We start from the raw sequence: 18,084 nt of genomic DNA on the forward strand, positions 1-18,084 counted from the left end.
GACCCGCTTGCTGCTAAGAGGAATGTGCTTTCTCACCATGTCCTATCGATGCAAATGTACATGTCTGCCTTGAATTACCTGCATATGACTGTCTTGATTTACCTGCTGCTAATGTGATTGTGCATGACTACCCTGTCCTGCCTACAGTTAATGTGAATGCATATAACCTCACAGACCAACCTGCTGCTAAGATGAATGTGTTTGCTAGCCCAGTCCCACCCATCAATGTGAATGTACATGTGTGCCTTGGTCCACCTACCAACGCTCATGCACACAAGCATCCTGAGCTACCTGCTACGATAAATACACTGAGTTACCAGTAACTCTCCATAGCCCAACTCTCCAGACATATATTGAGTACAGATAGTACCCCTGCAAGCCAATACGAGTGTCCAACCCATCTCCACTTGCAACACTCCTATCCTGATCCTTCTCAAATACCAACATCAGAACGTCTGATCCCAAAACATCTATGAAAACCTAATATCCAACAGTGATCTTGACTTACTAGCTATTACAGAAACCTGGCCCCATGCTGCGGCAGGTCCTTCCCTCTCCCTCGCCATCCCAGAAAATTACACCATATTCGGGAAAGACAGAGCAGATCATAAAGGTGGCAGAGTAGCTATCATAGCCAAACAGTCCCAGTCCATCAGAGAAATAAATAACCAGACCATCCACTCAGGGGAACGATGTCAATTAAATTGACCCTCTCCTACACTGTCGCCATGACCTAATCTCCAGGCCACCAGGTCCTCTCCTCTCCTCTCGTTTGAGGAAGACATCTCTCATCTCTTCTCCCTGGACGTTAAACCATCTTCCAGAATTGTCCTACTAGGAGATATAAACCTAGGTTTCACTGACTTGCTGGACTCTAATGCCTTAGCCTTATCCTTAGCTAACGCGATCCCTGCCTTGGGCTTCACCCAACGCATCACAAGCCCCACCCACGTCAAAGGTTGCATTCTCGACTGGCTCGCAGACCTTAACGGCAACATCTCCATCACGCCCAATGTGTCCTGCCCAGGGTCAGACCATAATATTATATTCTTCATCATCCCTGCCAACAAAGAACCAGCTACCCTGCCGACACCCTCTCTGGCCACCCTCACCAGAAATTCCAGAAATATCTCAACAGCCCGTATCCTTCCTCTACTGAAGTCTTTGACAGCCTATCGAACCACGACAGGGGACCCTTCCACTATGGTGGACCTATATAATCAAGTATTGCTGCTTGCAATGGACAAGCTATCACCACAAAGCAAATGCAAACCTAACCCAATAGCCCACCTCAATTCCTGGTTCACACCTAGCCTCAAATCTCTTTGCTCAGCTAAGAGAGTGTCAGAATCTACTTGGAAAAAGGACCCCTCAGCTCTAAACAAAATCGCTTTAATACCTTATCCAAAACTTACAAACAGTCCATACTCCAAGCCAAAAGTTTGACTTATAATAACAGAATTGCTAAAGCCAATTTAGGTACCCGAGAGGTCTTCGGCATTCTGCGAGAACTAGAATCGCCAGTTCCCCGGCCCGACACTTGCACTAAGGGCCTCCTCTAACATACAAAAGGCCCTGCTGGATAAAGATTCCACACTCTAAGTAAAAATCCTTGAAAAGAAAAACTAAACACAGCAGAGGCCTTACCAGTCTCAAAACCATCACCACCTACACACCATGCTCACCAGTTTGAGTTCAACCACGTCTCAGAAGCCGAGGTAACTAAAATCATCAAATTCCAAGGGGACACCTGCCCTTCCTCAGTCATCAAAGACTGTGCATCAGAACTCGCCCCAATCATATCATCTCTTATCAATACTTCTTTCTCCACCGGCATAGTGCCACCCAATCTAAAAGAGGCCTGGATTCTACCTCTCCTTAAGACGTCTACCTTAGACCCAACCATCCCATCCAACTATCGCCCAATCACAACAGTCCCATTTCCGCTTACAATATTGGACACAGCAGCTTACTTACGGACACAAAAACACTTGGAACTCAACAACCTCCTTGGGCTGTGCCAATCTGGGTCCCAGCCAGGTCACGGTACAGAAACGTCTCTCCTAGACCTAAAGATCCAAATAGACTAATTTAAAGACAACAGCAAACTAGCTATCCTCCTCTTACTAGATCTTTCAGCTGCCTTCGATTTGGTCAATCATAAAATTCTGTGCCAACACCGATAATCGGCAGGCCACTTCTCTCCCAAAGTGACAGCATGGATCTCTTCCTTCCTCTCAAACAGAATTGGTGTTTTCCACCTCTGCCTCAGCCCCCCCCACCCCAGGCACCTATGGAGTCCTGCAAGGTTCGTGTGTCCCTCCTACGCTTTACAACATCTTCACGAAACCTCTTTTTGACCTTTTTCACACCCTGGGTATCTCCTACACCAACAATGCAGACGATACCCAAATTCTCTTACCCATCTCGGGCACAAACGACAACGACTCCAAAACTCTGGGCATGGTCTACCACAATATCCAGGCATGGGTGGCCTTACATTCAGTATGCCTTAACGATGGCCAAACCAAGTTGCTCCTGATAGGTTCACAGTCTCTGCTAAACAAGCTGGATGGAGCATACAAGTCTTTTAATATTAACAGTCTTACCATCCCAGTATCCATAGAAGTCAAAACCCTGGGGGTCTATCTGGACTCTGCACTATCACTAACTAGACATGTATACGCAATTGCCTCCTCTGCAGCCTACACCACTGAACTCATTAATGCCTGTATACCCTTCCTACCCGCGGACAGCTGTATTGTAATTACAAGATCCCTCATAGTCTCCAGATTACACTACCGTAATACCCTCTTCTCTGGAACTACCACCGTAACATCAAGAAACGACAGATCATACTGAACAATGCGCAACCTTGAACATCCCAAAAAGAGACCATATCTCTGCAGCCAGAAGAAACGCACACTGGCTGCCTGTTCGAGAGCTCATTGTATTTAAAACACTGAATATAACTATAACACTGACTATAACTCACAAATGTCTCTCTAACACTGTACCAAAATACCTGTCTAGAAAGTTTGTCAAATAGCAATCTACTAGTCCTACCCGGTCTACTTACTTGCACCTCCTCTCTACCCCCATATTTAGCCAAAAAGCATTCAAACACACTTCCACTACCTGTTAAGGTCAGAACCTTCATTCTGGACCATCTATAAAGTTCTAAAAACCTGACTCTTCTCTGAAGACCTGTAATCCTTCTCTGCCTCCATTTGTGACCTGCACAGTTGCTGCTTGTCTTCTTGTCCTTTCACCTAAGAATTGCACTGCTGTTATTTGTATTGCAGCTCACCTAAGTCATGACAATGTAACCACACTGTTTTTCCATGTTCTGCACCAAACGTACTGTAACCAGCGCCTAGATGCCTTCGGGATTGGTGCGCTCTACAAATGCCAAAATAAACAAATAAATAAAAATAGAGCATTTTTGACACATTCTTTATTGTCTTTGCACGTTTTCCTGGTATTTTTGGGCAAAGCCAAGTTCATGTGTGGCATTACCTGGTGCAGCCAGTCTAGCCATTGCTTACTGTGGCATGACATTTATTATTCAGCATCTTTGATAAAGCAAGCATGATAAGTAGCATTACCTCGCTAGACTGATGTTTTGGTGTGGCAACCTGTATATTTCTTTCTGTAGCGTGACTTTTTATTAACTGAGCATCTGTGATGAAGTAAGCATGATAAGTGTGCTTATGGGTCTAGACTGGCTTACATTGGGACCAGTTTGGACATGTTTTCCTATTGTGACATGACACTTTTAATGGACAAACCAGCAGGAGTATGTTCTTACATAGGAGTACTGGTATATACTGGCAGAGCCAGCTTTGTGCCTAGTGCCAGTAATGATACTATATCTCAAAGTGAACATGAGTATGGTCCTATGGGAATACTAGCATATGTTGGTGGAGCCAGCATGTAAATCTCTGGGCACAGCCAGCATACACATTTTTTTTATACTGGCATATATTGCAGGGACTGTCATGACAATGCATTGGGAAATGTGCCTGTGCACATTTTGGTGACTTGCATCTATTGTACTTTTTTTCACGAGTTACCCTACACCCTTCAAAACCGATTGCAAACTGTCTGGCCCTTTACCTACATTTTCACAGAAAGTGTGCTGTGTAATGCACCACTTTAACCCATTATTCAAAACATTTGGGCCCTCCCCAAAGCCGTTTTCGTTAGTTCAGGCTCCCTCGCTACGCTCCGTCGTGATCGTGATCGCATACTTGGGGCAATTATTGAAACACTCCAATAAAACAACTGTATATTTGGGGACCAGGCACCACCCACTTCTTTCTACGTTAGGTGAAACATTTAAGCTTTGATTAAAAAACATATTTGCTTCTTATACTTGGAGTAGTGCATGCCCCTGCAGCGGCATAATTATTATGGACATTGCGCACACGTGGTGATCTGGGCCGGCCCGGAGAGTGGCGTGCCCTTTGCTTTGTTAAGGAGCTTTGGAGGGTCCCTCATCAAAGCTCGCAGGGAGGCCACCAAATTGTGTGCTCTGTCACTGCTCACAGCTCTGCTGTATGCAAAACCACTCAGCTCCGTACTAGATCATTTTCCTTGCCCTGTGCGGGCGTTGTAGACTTCCAGGCGGCGATGCTCTGGGTGACTGTGCCGCACTGTACCCATTGGCTCGGAGATTCAGAAGGGGGGTCCCAGGGACCCTGGGATTCATATGCCATCTTTTAGAGGTTGGGAACTGGCCTAGACGTGTGCCTCTGTAACTTTGCAGCTGACTTTCCTCCCCATCTAACCAGTGTCTGCTATATTACTGCTGTCATGTACAATCTGGCGACTCAGCTGTGGCTTGTACATTTCGTGCTGGGGGTTTCTCCTACTCTGGCTTTGTGACCTATTTTGCAGTTTTGCTGAGTGGCTATACCTGGGAGGCTTGGACAGTTTCCAGATGTTTGCCTATGTCCATGACTAAGATGTGCCACGCTTGTATTTAACCATCTTCTGTGCCATTGGAGTTTACCCAGGTTTATCCATGTATTAACACCATATTGTGTTTTTTCTTGCATTTTACGGTTTATTCCTATTGGTACAACCTAGCATTGCTTTCTAATTTCTTCACAGTGCCAAGAAGCACTAAAGAATTATTTACAATCCTATGCGAGCTTGAGTCACCAGTGCCTTCCCTCGAATCATGCTTTAAAGACACCGCCTGGTGCACAGATATACAAAAGCTCTTCTAGACAAAATTGCCCTACTCCAATCAAAAATCGAACAAACAAAGCAGAACCTTTCTCCTTGCCAATCCTTGCAGATTCCCATATACAAAGTCCAGAACCTTAACACCCACTTTGACTTCACCCCAGTCTCAACAACCGAAGTGTGTAAAATTATCACAAGCCTCAAACCTTCCAGGTGACATATGCCCAGCCTCATTCATTAAATAATGCTCAACTGAAATCCCCCCCTTTTATCACAGCACTAATCAACGCCTCCTTTGAAACAAGCACAGTCCTAACAACCTCAAAGACTCATGGGTTCTCCCCCTACTGAAGAAACCTACCCTATGCCCCAAGATACCCACAAACTACTGTCCCATAACAACAGTACCCTTCCCCCTCAAAATACTGGACCGAGCAACCTATCTGCAAATCCAAAATCATCTGGAAACCAACAACCTCTCAGGCCTCCGCCAATCAGGCTTCTGCCCAGGACATGGCACCCAGTCAGCCTGGTTGGATCTAAAAATACAAACGGATGAGATCAAATACAACTGTAATTTAGCACTCCTCCTCCTGCTCGACCTCTCAGTGGCCTTTGATTTAGTCAACCATAACATACTGTGCAAACACCTCGCCTCGGCTGCTCACTTCTCATCTAGTGCCATGCATTGGATACAGTCCTTTTTAACCAATAGAACCATGAGTCTTCTCACCTACAGCAGCAGCATTGCCAGCCCCTGTCACCTGCGGAGTTCCGCAAGGATCCTACGTCTTCTCTACACTTTACAATATTTTCATAAAACCACTATTCCACCTTCTTGATGACTTGGGTGTCACCTACACTAACTACATGGATGACACCCAAATCCCCATACCAATAACAGACACTTATGACCAAGACACTAAATCACTAAATGAAATCTACCAAACGATCCAGGCTTGGATGGTCCAACATGGTCTCTGCCTAAACGATGAAAAGGTAGGATTACTCCTCATTGGCTCAGAACACAGCCTAAACATACTTGACTCTACCTTCAAATCCTATGATTCATGGCATCACCATCAATGCCTCTAAGGAAGTAAAAACCTCGGGCATTTACCTGATTCTGCTTCCACCTTAACTAGACAAGTCAATGCCACAGCTACAGCGGCAGCCTACATATCTAAGCTCATCAACGCTTGCAGACCTTTCCTGTCCTCAGTCAGCTGCATCACCTTTGCTATAGCTCTCGTCTTATCCAGATTAGACTACTGTATTGCCCTCTACACTGGTACTAACAGACGCAATATAAAAAAACTACAGGTGATCCAAAATAACACTCTAAAAGCAGCGCTCAACCTCCCAACAAACAATCATATTAGTGCTGCAAGACGGAAAGCCCATTGGCTGCTGGTCCATGATCAAATCCTGTTCGAAACCCTCTCCCTGACACACAAATGTATCTCAAATTCAGCCCCCAAGTACTTATCCAACAAATTTGCAATGAACAATTCCAACAGACCTACGCGTGTAGCCTACACGCATTTACTCACCATTCCCAAATACAAACTACAGGAAGCAGGTGATAACAGCTTCCAAGTGGTAGCTGCTAAACACTGGAACGCACTACCATCTTCACTGAATCTTCCTTCTGAAAACCTGGCTATTCACCCAAGATTGGCCAAACTAACTAAACTTCTTTCATACCACTCTGAATATTTATGCATCCCACTACTACTCAGCTATATGCTTCCCGCCGAAATTGAACTAAGTTATACCTTTGTTACGTATGTATGCATTAATATGCGATCTACTACCAAACTGAACTTTATCTGTTAAGTGATATGTCATTACACTGTATGTACTATTGCCCAGATGCCTCAGGGTTAGGTGCGCTTTACAAATGTCAAAATAAATGAGTAAATAAGAGGCCTTCAGGTGAACGCTATTCTCTGTAAATAATACATGAATTTGAACCCTGCACCCCTACCTGACACTTCAAGCCTATTTTTGTAATTGGCGTATTCCTAAAAGGGATTTCAGCTTACACTTTGAAGGTATAGTGAAGGCCATGGAGTTCTCAGAAGGCGCACTGCACACTGAAGATAGTATTATGTAGATGATGGGGCATGTGCAAGTGGGGTGATACTGCGGTCACGCTGCTGGTAGGAGTGCATGTTGCAAGTCGGGTGCTAGACATAAGGCACACTTTACGTCGAGGATACATGGAGGTCTAGTGACTGTAAGAGGACAGATGTGCTCACACTCAAAGATCAGGGAACTAATGCATTGAATAAAATAAAATCAGAGTGCACAAGAATAATATCAATGTGATAGTAATAATAAAGTCCTTACCATTAGGTACTCCCAAAACGTATTCAGAAACAAATTCATGATTTCATTATTCTGGTAGGAACAAGACAAGTTAATCCGAAAACAATGTTCCCATTGAATTTATGAAACAAAATGTCTAAATTGTGAGGCAGCTTTAGTATTTATGAGACGTGTTCATTTGTGAACACAGTAGATTAGTTGGGTGTAAAAGGCAAAAATAAAGTTCAATCCAATGAGCCAGTGTTTACATGAAATACCAAACAAAACGTATACCAGTAACTCTCTAACAGAAACTTGATGTGATTTACAAATTGTGCAGCAATTCTTTAATCCTCCCTTTTTTACAAGGCCAATTTATTGCATGAGAACAGAATTATGATTATCCACGTGTTAATGTATTTGTTAATTGTAGTGTTCTTCGTTGTTAGGCCACTATTAATAATGAACTTGTGCTTTTGTTTTTTAAACCCGACTACTATTAATGACTAATTTCGACGAATAACCAGGCGTTGATTTAATGTCGAGGTCTTGTCTTCCTCAGGGAATCGTTTTTCTAAAAGATACATCGAATCTCGGTAATACCTCCTCACGTATTCAACAACTGGTATGTATTTAGAGAAACATACCCCGAAATGCTCAAAAGGATCAGCTTCACGCGTATTAGTAACTGGAATTAGACGAGGCTCAGGCCCGAATAACAAACTAAAAGAGGCTCAGGAACTAACCTCTGTAGGCAACCCTCTCTTTGCTGTATATCTGGGCTGACGCCTGAACCTGCTTGCCATTAGCTGGCCATCTAGTTAGCCAGTCTTCCCCTTATGAGAGAGACCTCATTTCGTACATTTACGGTTGCAGCAGGCTTGCAACACATTCCTAGGCTGATTTTGTATTCAGAGCTGCGTTGCTGGGTTGTCAAGGTAGTTGCTGATTTTGGAGTGCACTAACTATCTCAGATTTCTACCAGTCTATTTCAGTCTCATCTAAAGCTCACAGCGTAGCGCTAGTCAGCGGACATAGTGCAGTTAAAGTAGCAGGGCTTATTCATGAGGCGCAATGAAGACCAAGTGGCGCACGGTGGACACAAGGAAGGTAGAATGCAGCTGCAGGCCAGGTGGCGCTCTTATCATACAGCGCATGTCTGGTGGTTGCTCAAAGGGAATGATGAAGGCACAGTGCAAGGAACAAGGAACTGTGCAGTTCAGATGGAGCTTGAAGGCACAGTGAAGGTTTTGTGACGGCTCTGAGCACAAAATGCATTTGAGGAAGCTCATGGCAGGCCACAATAGGTGTTTGATGGGCATGCACAGTTTAGGTGGGCCATCTAGGAGGGCATATAACTAGATATCCCATAAAAATATTATTCTTTGCTCCCCTGTGAAATGAGAGTATGTTATTTACTGCGCTGGCTTTTTCCTTCTGATTTCAGAGAAGAGAAGAAAAGAGGCCATTGCTGCAGCAACATGTTTGACGGAAGCCTTGGTGGATCATCTCAATGTGGGGTAAGGAGCAGCGCATCCATTTCTAAACACCTAGAGACGTCAAAGATGGGTGACTACAAACCTTTCTAGCATAAACTCTATGCTGTACACGGTGCACCTGATATCAAAGTTTCACAAGTTCTTAGTGTACCTCATCTGAACACCCAATCATCCATGTTCTTCTTATTAGTGAGCGAGGAATCGTACCAAAATGTCGCCCTCACAATTACGACGGCCGAAAATGCAGACTTCTTTTTTTTGGGATCCCCCTTACACCACATATATATGTGGGGGGTATAGAATATAATATTAATATGGGGGGCTGTAGGGGGTCTCCCCTGCATATATATGTGGTGTAAAGGGGTTTGAAAAAGAAGTCGCAATAATCGCATAGATCCGTGAGCGAAATTGTGCTGTGCCTGTACACCACCCGGTCCTATGTGGTCTGCTCAAAGATTTATCTAATTTCTTTTTTTGTCTTTACTCGTGGATTTTGCTTCAAATATATGCGTGGGGAGATCCCTGCAGCGCCCCCAGACCTCTTAGCCACCTTGCATTAGTTATTAGCCCAAACCCACCCCCACCTACATTTGGGGCAAAATCCCATTAAAAATGACAATTGATTCTATTTCGATGAAATATCCTGCAGCGAAAACTCCCTATCCCCACCACCCTGCACCAAAAGCCCACAAATTCACTTAGTTTTGAGTGGGAGCCATCCTGCCCTTGCTTAATATTAGTTGGACAGCTTCCATTTTCCCTAGAAATGTTCAATTAATGTTCTCATTGGGCACTCCATTATAGTCCATAGAATGCTTCATGTAGCCTGTAGATAATTCCGAACATTTAATTCCAGTGATACTGGCAGGGTGGTGTGCAGGCAATTCTCTACAACTGCCCATTTGGATTTATGTACTAAATCTGCCTTGACAGTCGCAAGGAATTGGCTATATGACTAATAACTCGTGGACTCATATAGTCTTTATGCTTTGCAGAGCAACACAGGCTATTTTATCTTATAGAGCCCTTCATCAGGCTGTGCGAGACGTTATGCTTCCTTCTCGAGCCTTCGCTCATCCGCCTCCAACTCCCTCAGGGTCAGTTGCTTCTCCAAGCAACGAGTTGGTGGTAGATCTTTCTTTGGCTGGGACCTCCCTCTGGAACAGCCTCCCTGCCTCTCTGAAAATTGAGGAGAACCATCTCCGGTTCCGGAAGCACCTCAAGACCTTCCTCTTTGCTTCTGCTTTCTCTCCCCCTCTCCCCTGCTGAACTCCTGGCTGAAACCAAAACTGCACCGGTCACCTGGCTACCCTCTGTTCTCGGGCCCAGATCCCCTCCCCGCTAGTTGTACACCTGCACTGCCCCCTTGGCAAGCCTTGCACTCTGGGGCTGGTTCTGTATCACTATAGCCCCCTAACAGCACTTGACACCTGATGTCTGCACTTACCCTCGCACTTGCCACACTTCTTATTTATTGCTCCTATTTATTTTTTTATTTATCTACTGTTACCCTATGTACTGCGCTTCCACTCCCCCTCACACTTTTCCCCCTCCCCCTTCTTCTCTGCACTTGCGCAATCTCAATGTCACCTGGCCTAGTAAGATCATTGTCTCTGTCTTCCCTCTGTTCCCCTCCCTTGCCTCAGTGCACCTTGAAACACTTGTGTATAGGCACGTTATAAATCCCATATCATATGTATCATATCATATCCCGGCTATGGCTCACAGGGGTTGAACTCCAAAACGTATTGAGGGCCATATAGTGAGTAACCATGTTATATTGTTTAAAGAGCAACACAGGTTAAAATGGCTTAAAACCCTCCTTTCAGGCCATACTGGGATTTATGGGCCTATGCACCCATGCAGGCGGAGTTAGGGGGTGGGAAAAGGGGGGTCAGGTGGAAAAGGGGGGTCAGGTGGCATCTCGGCCAGTCAGGAAACTCAGAACGGGGTCTTTGCCTCTTGGTAAAGCCCCCGTCTGAACCACCCCGGAAACAGGAGGCCACCATCTTTCCTGCCAGGGAACGATTCCCACTACGTCCACCCCGAATTTCCACATCCCTCACCCCTAACCCATTGCTACCCCGCCCCACTTACCTGCAGTTTTTTTGTCCCTCGCATTCCCATCATGGTAATGGCTGCCATGGGAAGGGAGAAGGACTACTGTAGTTCCCTTCTCCCTTTTCATGGCGGTTATCTTGTTTTGTAGTTTTTTCAACTTGAGCTTCTCAATTTGAAGAAAAAAAACAGAAGCTACTGTATTGTAATATAGCAATTGTATATTGGATTTTCTCATTGGTGTGGCCTAAAAGTGCTGTAGGTGAACGCCCTTGGAAGACTGAAGTCTGAGGTATGAGAGAATGGTCAGAGAAGTTTTGAATGCGTGTTCGCATTTTAGCCAGTATGAAGATAGGTATGGGTGGCTAAATCCATGCTACTGACCCATGTAGAGCTGGCTTGTGGATTGGTGCTGTTAAGGCTTTCGCAAGAGTATGTGAGTCAAGGAGACTGATTACGTATCCAGCTAGACCAAATGTTTATCATGGGACTTAGCTGCATTCTAGTGACAGAGGTGTTTTGCGATGTGTCTTTAAGTAGCGGGTAACTGCAGATGTGTGTAGGTATGTGGCCGTGCCTTCGGAGGGATACGGCTATCTTCCATCGAGATGGAGTGTGATATGTTCCTGTGAGTCAAGGCTGATTACCTGTTTCATTGACCGAGTGACGGTCCTGTCCTGCTGGTCTATGGGAGTCTTTTCTGTGCATGCCCAGTACTTTCTTGGAGTGACTCATCAATGCCCTAGCAAACATGTCTTGGGGTAAAATTCATAGGAGGCAGATTAGGTCAGTCAAGAAGCAGGGGGGGGAATCTAGGTCTTGAGTGCCTTCCTGAAGTCAAGGTGATCCTCTATGCGGCAGATGCTAATAGTAATAAACCCCTCTGGGCAGAAGCATTACCTGGTGTGGTAATGACCCAGGGTAATGTCTCTGCCTGTCTCGGTTTATTGCTTAATTAAACACCCTTGCTAGACTGGTCATTTAACTCCATCTTGGGTTTAAAATGAGGGCATGTTTTCTTCTCTTTAGACAATCGCAAAGTGGGACCTTGAGTCTTTAATCACAGTAGAAGCCCACCTGATATGCTTCTCCTTTGTTCGTCTAATGTTTTCCAGCTTGCCTGCCAATTAGCAAGCTTGGAATGGAGACTCTCTGCCTGTAAAGGCTGCAACCCAAGCTTCCCTTTGTGATGTGTACAGGGGCCTGGACAAACTCTGTCACAGCAAGCCCCAAGTGAGGCTGCTCTTTTTCTCCCTTCACAAGTTCTGATGGCTTTAGAGCCCCTACTATTTGGCTCTGTTGTGTGACTTCCCCCTTGTTAGAGGGTCTTGCCTTAGGCTCGAGACCACTAAACTGGGAGGCATTGCCCTTCCATACAATAGAGCCCTTTTTGCTGGCTTGAATACTTCATAAAGTTACTTTTCTTATGTTCAAAGTGGTAATTTATGTCTTCCTAATTTAATACCCAATTGCATAAAACATTTTTTTTCCCAAATGAAAAACTTGCCCATGGTGTTCTTTCGGATTTCCTTTTACAGTTTCTGATGTGTGGAATTGTGGAGCATATTGGAGTGTTGTTACCACAGACTACATAATGCTGTTCTTGGCAAGGTCAGGATCACCTTATAAGCACTTGCCTAGCTCAATGAGGAAAAGATTTCCGAAACACTTAAATGAGAAGGAAGAGCTCGCCATGCATTTAATACAGATTATAATTGGCTCCGGGAATGTGGGAAGTCAGGGAAACATTTGGATGTATATACATTAGTTCAACCCAGAAAATTGAAGGTCAGTAAGGCCTCTGTTATAAAGTATAGATGAGCAGAAGCATGCATGAGGTTACATGTAGTTTTATTGTAAGTGCCCCCAGGGGAGGGCACTGCTCTTCGGGACCGATCCACAGCTCATATGGATCTGGAATCACAAAGTGATTCCAGAATCATGCCAGCTCGGATGTCACTGGGAACAGGTGTAATACATAACATCTCCCCCTCTACTAATGGCAAACATTTGAGGGGTAAACAAAAGGATTTAAAAGAATAAAGGAAAGAAGGAAATATAAAATGTAACCAGGCACTTGTGCAACATAAGATAACCACATTCTTTAAAATGATATGGATCTCCGGCAGAACTTCACAGGACAAGGTAGGGTGGATGTACATACTGCTGCAGCTGCTTGATCTAATAATAAATACAATATTTTCTGAAACTCTGAATGACTCTGTTTCTTCTTGAAATTCCATCCCCTTACAGACAGTTTTTGGTCTTTGCTCCCGTCTCCTGTGTCTTTACTCTTAACTCTTGTGAGTCATTCACACTCCTGTCCGCCTCTCTTTGGATTTGTCTCTCCACCCGTGCAACATCATCGCCGGACCATGTTTTACCATATTCCAGCAACACAGATGGAACTGAGGAACTTATCACTTTTTGAGGAGACCTGAATTCTTACTCCCCTTTCATTATTCTCCTGGCACTTTATCCATCTTTAATTTTGCACTCAACTACCCTTTTATTGGTGTCATAATATTCTTTGTATCTCACCTGTTTTTCCCTTACTCTCCTCACAATGTCCGAAATATCAATTTGTCTGTGAGTGCTCGGAATTAACCAGGCAGGCCTCAATTTATTGGAAGCTGATCTTCCTCTCATCGTGGTAAATGGCTCTTCTTCGGTTACTGAGTGTGGGGTCGTTCTGTAGGTGTTAAGAGCTTCTCTTAAGGTGTCCTTCCACGGTAAGACATTTGCAATGGCAAGTTGAATGATGTTCTTAACAAAACTATTCATCCTCTCTACAAGTCCGTTGGCCATGGGATGGTATAACAACGTTGTTCTATGTTGAATAATTCTCTCCGTCATAAATGGCTGCTCCTCCATTGACATAAATTGTACTCCATTGTCCGACACTATTTCGAACGGGTCACCTTCCCTGTTAAACACTTCTTCTAAGAACTTCACTATCTTCCTTGCTGTAACTGAACCTTCGACCACACCCCACTCGACCCATTTGGAAGTATAGTCCAATGGACCAATGATGTCGATTTTTTTGTGTATCCACATTTTCATATGGTCCTGTGATGTCAACTGCCAATTTGGACCACACTGATTCTGGGATCTCCACTGGCTGCAAAGGTGTTCTTCTTACATTCTTTTCCTTGTTGCTGACTGCGCAAGCTGAACAATCTTTAACAGCTTCCTCCATCTCCTTCCACATGCCAAGCCACCAATAACTCTCTCTCACTCTTCTTTTTTTGAGACTACTTCCCACATGTCCCTCATGTGCCAAGTATATTATTCTGCGTCTTAATTCCTCATGCGGAATAATGCGGTTTCACCGAAAAACACACATAGTCAGCTGACATTTCACTTCTAATTTGAGAGTATATTCCAATGGCCAGATCATTCTCCTTCCATTCACTCTAAATGGCTCGCCTGAGAAGCTCCTGTTCAGGATCCTCAGACACTGGGCCTGATCACGATTTGGGCGTTAGCGCCGGCGGTATTACCGCCGGCGGTAATATCCCTACTGCCGAACTCCCTGGTGCTAATACCACCGGATCACGAGTTCGGCGGTAAAGTAATTCCCCATTCCCCATTGAGCCCATTCGGGAATGCCCCATTCCCCATTGGGCTCAATGGGGAAAATTTGCACTCTTAACGCCGGCGGATTTCCCGCCGGCGGTAATAGCGCACATTTTGGGCAGATTTCCCCCAGCTAAGAGCTGGGGTGAAATCCGCCGAAGTCCTGATTTGGCGGACCCTTAAATCCGGCGGTATTAGCGCTACTGCCGGATTTAAGGGTTACCGCCAAAGTCGTGATCAGGCCCACTGACTTTACCCATCCATCTCTTGATATACTGGAATTTACCGTTGCAATGATGTTCTCGGTGTCCATGTCACTATAAGAGTCTTCAACATAATCACTAGAATTCCATGGTAACCTCAAGAAACAGTCTGCCACCATATTCGACTTCCCGGGGGTGTACCTTACGCTTACATTGTAGTGCATTATGTCCAGTATCCATCTTCGTATCCTTGGAGATATTAGGTGTGGGGTCTTGGAATTCAACACATGTACTGAAGGTTTATGATATGTCTTCAATATTATTGGTAAACCCCATCTAAGACTTCTGAAGTGTTCCGTTCCAAGATCCACTTTACTCCCAACGCCTCCCTCTCAATTGTTGAATAGTTCAATTCGGCACCCCTTAAAATTCTAGAGGCAAAAGCAATGGGAACCGTGCCATCTTTGTGAATTTGTTCAAGGACACCTCCTAAACCCAGTTTACTGGCATCAACTGAAATCATGGTTTTGCCTTTGCAGTCAAACATACTCAATGTTGGAGCTTTATTTATGAGTATCTTCATTTGCTCAAATTCATTTCTGCACTCATCAGACCATGTAAACTTCACACATTTCTTCATGCGCCCTCTCATGCACTTTTATCTCTGTGTAGTGGGATATGAATTTTGAATAATATTCTGTCATACCCAAAAAACTCCGGAGCTGGTCCTTGTCGCAAGGCTCAGGGATGTTCATGATAGTTTCCACTAATTCTTTTCTTGGGTTGATTCCATCAGCACTAGGTACGTTACTTCCTTCCTCCTGATTTTACATTTGTTTATTTTCAACGTGAGGCCTCTCTCCTCAATCACCTGCAGTACACCCAGTAGCTTTGCATTATGTTCATCTTCTGTCATGGCTGAAATCAGGATGTCGTCCTGGAAGCAGTAGACACCTTTGAGACCCCCAAACAGATTGCTCATGAGTCTTCGAAAAAACTTCTGCTGCTGATGCTAAACCAAAAGGCATCCATTTGTATCTGAATGCCCCCACGGGAGTGACAAAAGATGTAAGGTGTTTCCACTCCTCATCAAGTTTGACCTGGTGGTATGCTGAAGACAAATCAAAGGTTGTAAAATACTTTGCGGGGGTCATCGTCGTAAGTTACTTTCCAATATTGGGTAAGGGGTGCCTATCTATTCAAATGTTCGCATTAATATCCCTGAGGTCAACACACATCCTGATGGCCCCGTCTGGCTTGTGTACCGGCACAATTGGAGAGAGCCACTCCAAACTGTCAATGGGTTCAATGATGTCTTGTTCACATAATTTGGCTAATTCTTTCTGTAGGGCATCCATTGTACCTATGGGAATACTCCTCACTCTATGTGCGATGGGTTTCGCACTCTTCTTCAGGATTATCTTATGTTGGAAATCCTTTAGTACCCCAATTGATTCATTGAACACTCTGGGAAAACGTTTCGCCAAAGCTTCACTGGTATCACAACTCTTTCCCAATATGCTCATAATAGGAGTGTCCTCATCGTGGTGGATTCTAATTTGCAAAGCTGCTTGTTCCCACCAACCTATCACAGATGAGCCATTTTCTGCCACATAAAAATTACAAAATGTTTTCCTGCCTTAAGTTTTACCCATGTGCAGCCAATGGCGTTTATTGGTGTTTTGCCATTACCTGTGGCTCTCACTCTGGTACATAGTAATACCTCAACTTTACCTTTTAGCCCCGTAACAAAGGTTCCCACATCTACCATGGTGTAAGGTGAGCCAGTGTCCACCATGACTTGTAATGGCACACTGTTGACGTGCATGCACACCCACAGTCCCTTAGTCTCTTCATTAGATGTGTGGGTGAGGATTTGAACTTCTTCTACCGCATCGGTAACCACGGATAACCTGCTGCCTGAGCCCTTAATCTCCTTCAATGCTTTAATGCTGGTACTTTGTGCTTTGTTGATATATTGTTGTCCAACTCTACTTCTGCCTCTCATGCTCCTGCAATCTTTGGCAAAATGTCCCATATATCCGCACCTGTAACATTCGACAGCAAATGCTGGGCACGCTTTGTCAACGTTAGTGTGCCTATTCCAACCACATGTCTGGCATCGGGCTTGGAATTTATTTATCGGTTCCTTCTCCTTCCTCGAATTGGCTTTGAAGTTGTTCGCAGACATTCTCTTTACTAAAGCTATCAATGTCTCTTCATTGTCATCCTTTTTCTCCTCTTGGGCGGACTTGATTTCTCTCACATCATCTTTGTTCTGTACTTCCTTCATACACTTCTCCCCTAATCCCATTGCCCTGGCAATTTCTAAGGCTTGTTTTAAAGAGGGATCATTTGCCTGCCATAGTCTCTGCTGAATGCGAGAGTATGCCGCATTCAACACTAACTGGTCTCTCAAATATTTGTCGGCAACCCCTGTGAATCTGTATGTGGCAATCAAGCCTCTTAACGCTGCCATATAGGTATCAATAGATTCACCTTTATGTTGTCGTCTTGAAAAAAATATATATACCTTTCCAGAGCAATGTTGATTTTGTTCCCAAAGTATTTGGTCAATTTGCCGGGGCATTCTCATATTTTCTGTTGCTGCTTGCACCTGTTGAATCTCCTGACCTACTCTCTGTTTCATTCTGGTCCGGTAAGGCACGAAATATCCAGAGTGCCTGCCTCTGCACCAATGCAGTTCAATAAGGTAGCCTCCTCCAGGTCATCATTAAACTTACAAAGAAATTTGATGAGCTTACACCTTCAACTGCGCCAGTTTATGTCAATATCATTAGTAAGAACTCAAGGAGTCCTCATAAGAAAAATCTCCAGTAGTTTTTGGGGTGTGCAAAAATTCTTTATTTTGTGCTTTTGTAGCCCTTGGTGAATGACATGTGTTTCGGCAACATAGCCTTGCCTTTCTCAAATCCGGGCCTTTATGTAAATGCATCCCACGTGCGTGGATAAATGCATAATGCAGTTTGTCATTCTATGGGTTCAATCCCACCTCATATTAATCTGTCTCCCGCTTCAAGCGTCGTATATGCCAGGTGAATGCCAGGTGTATTTGTGTGGCACCAGTTGGCGTGGCGAGCCAAAAGTAGCTCCTGGTAGCTGTGGGTGTCAAGAAGCTTACCAGGCTCTCCTTCAATATACCCAGGAGCTAAGTAGCTCCCGCACATTTTAAACACTGTGCTTGATGTCATCTACAGGCTACTTGAAAACCCAGC

At 44.5% G+C, this 18,084-nt stretch overlaps 1 protein-coding gene across 2 annotated transcripts in view; it reads left to right on the top strand.

Annotated features, from left to right (window-relative positions):
• Positions 1-18,084, top strand: part of BLOC1S1 (biogenesis of lysosomal organelles complex 1 subunit 1) — a 164,873-nt gene that overhangs the window by 46,015 nt on the left and 100,774 nt on the right. For both annotated transcript variants that reach the window (XM_069653725.1, XM_069653724.1), the window contains exon 2: positions 8,957-9,029. In XM_069653725.1, coding sequence (XP_069509826.1) covers positions 8,957-9,029 — 73 coding nt within the window. The remainder of the gene's footprint in view (positions 1-8,956; positions 9,030-18,084) is intronic.

This window comes from Ambystoma mexicanum, chromosome 3q (genome assembly GCF_040938575.1).
Source record: "Ambystoma mexicanum isolate Mex_15411 chromosome 3q, UKY_AmexF1_1, whole genome shotgun sequence".
Taxonomy (NCBI): Eukaryota; Metazoa; Chordata; class Amphibia; order Caudata; family Ambystomatidae; genus Ambystoma; species Ambystoma mexicanum.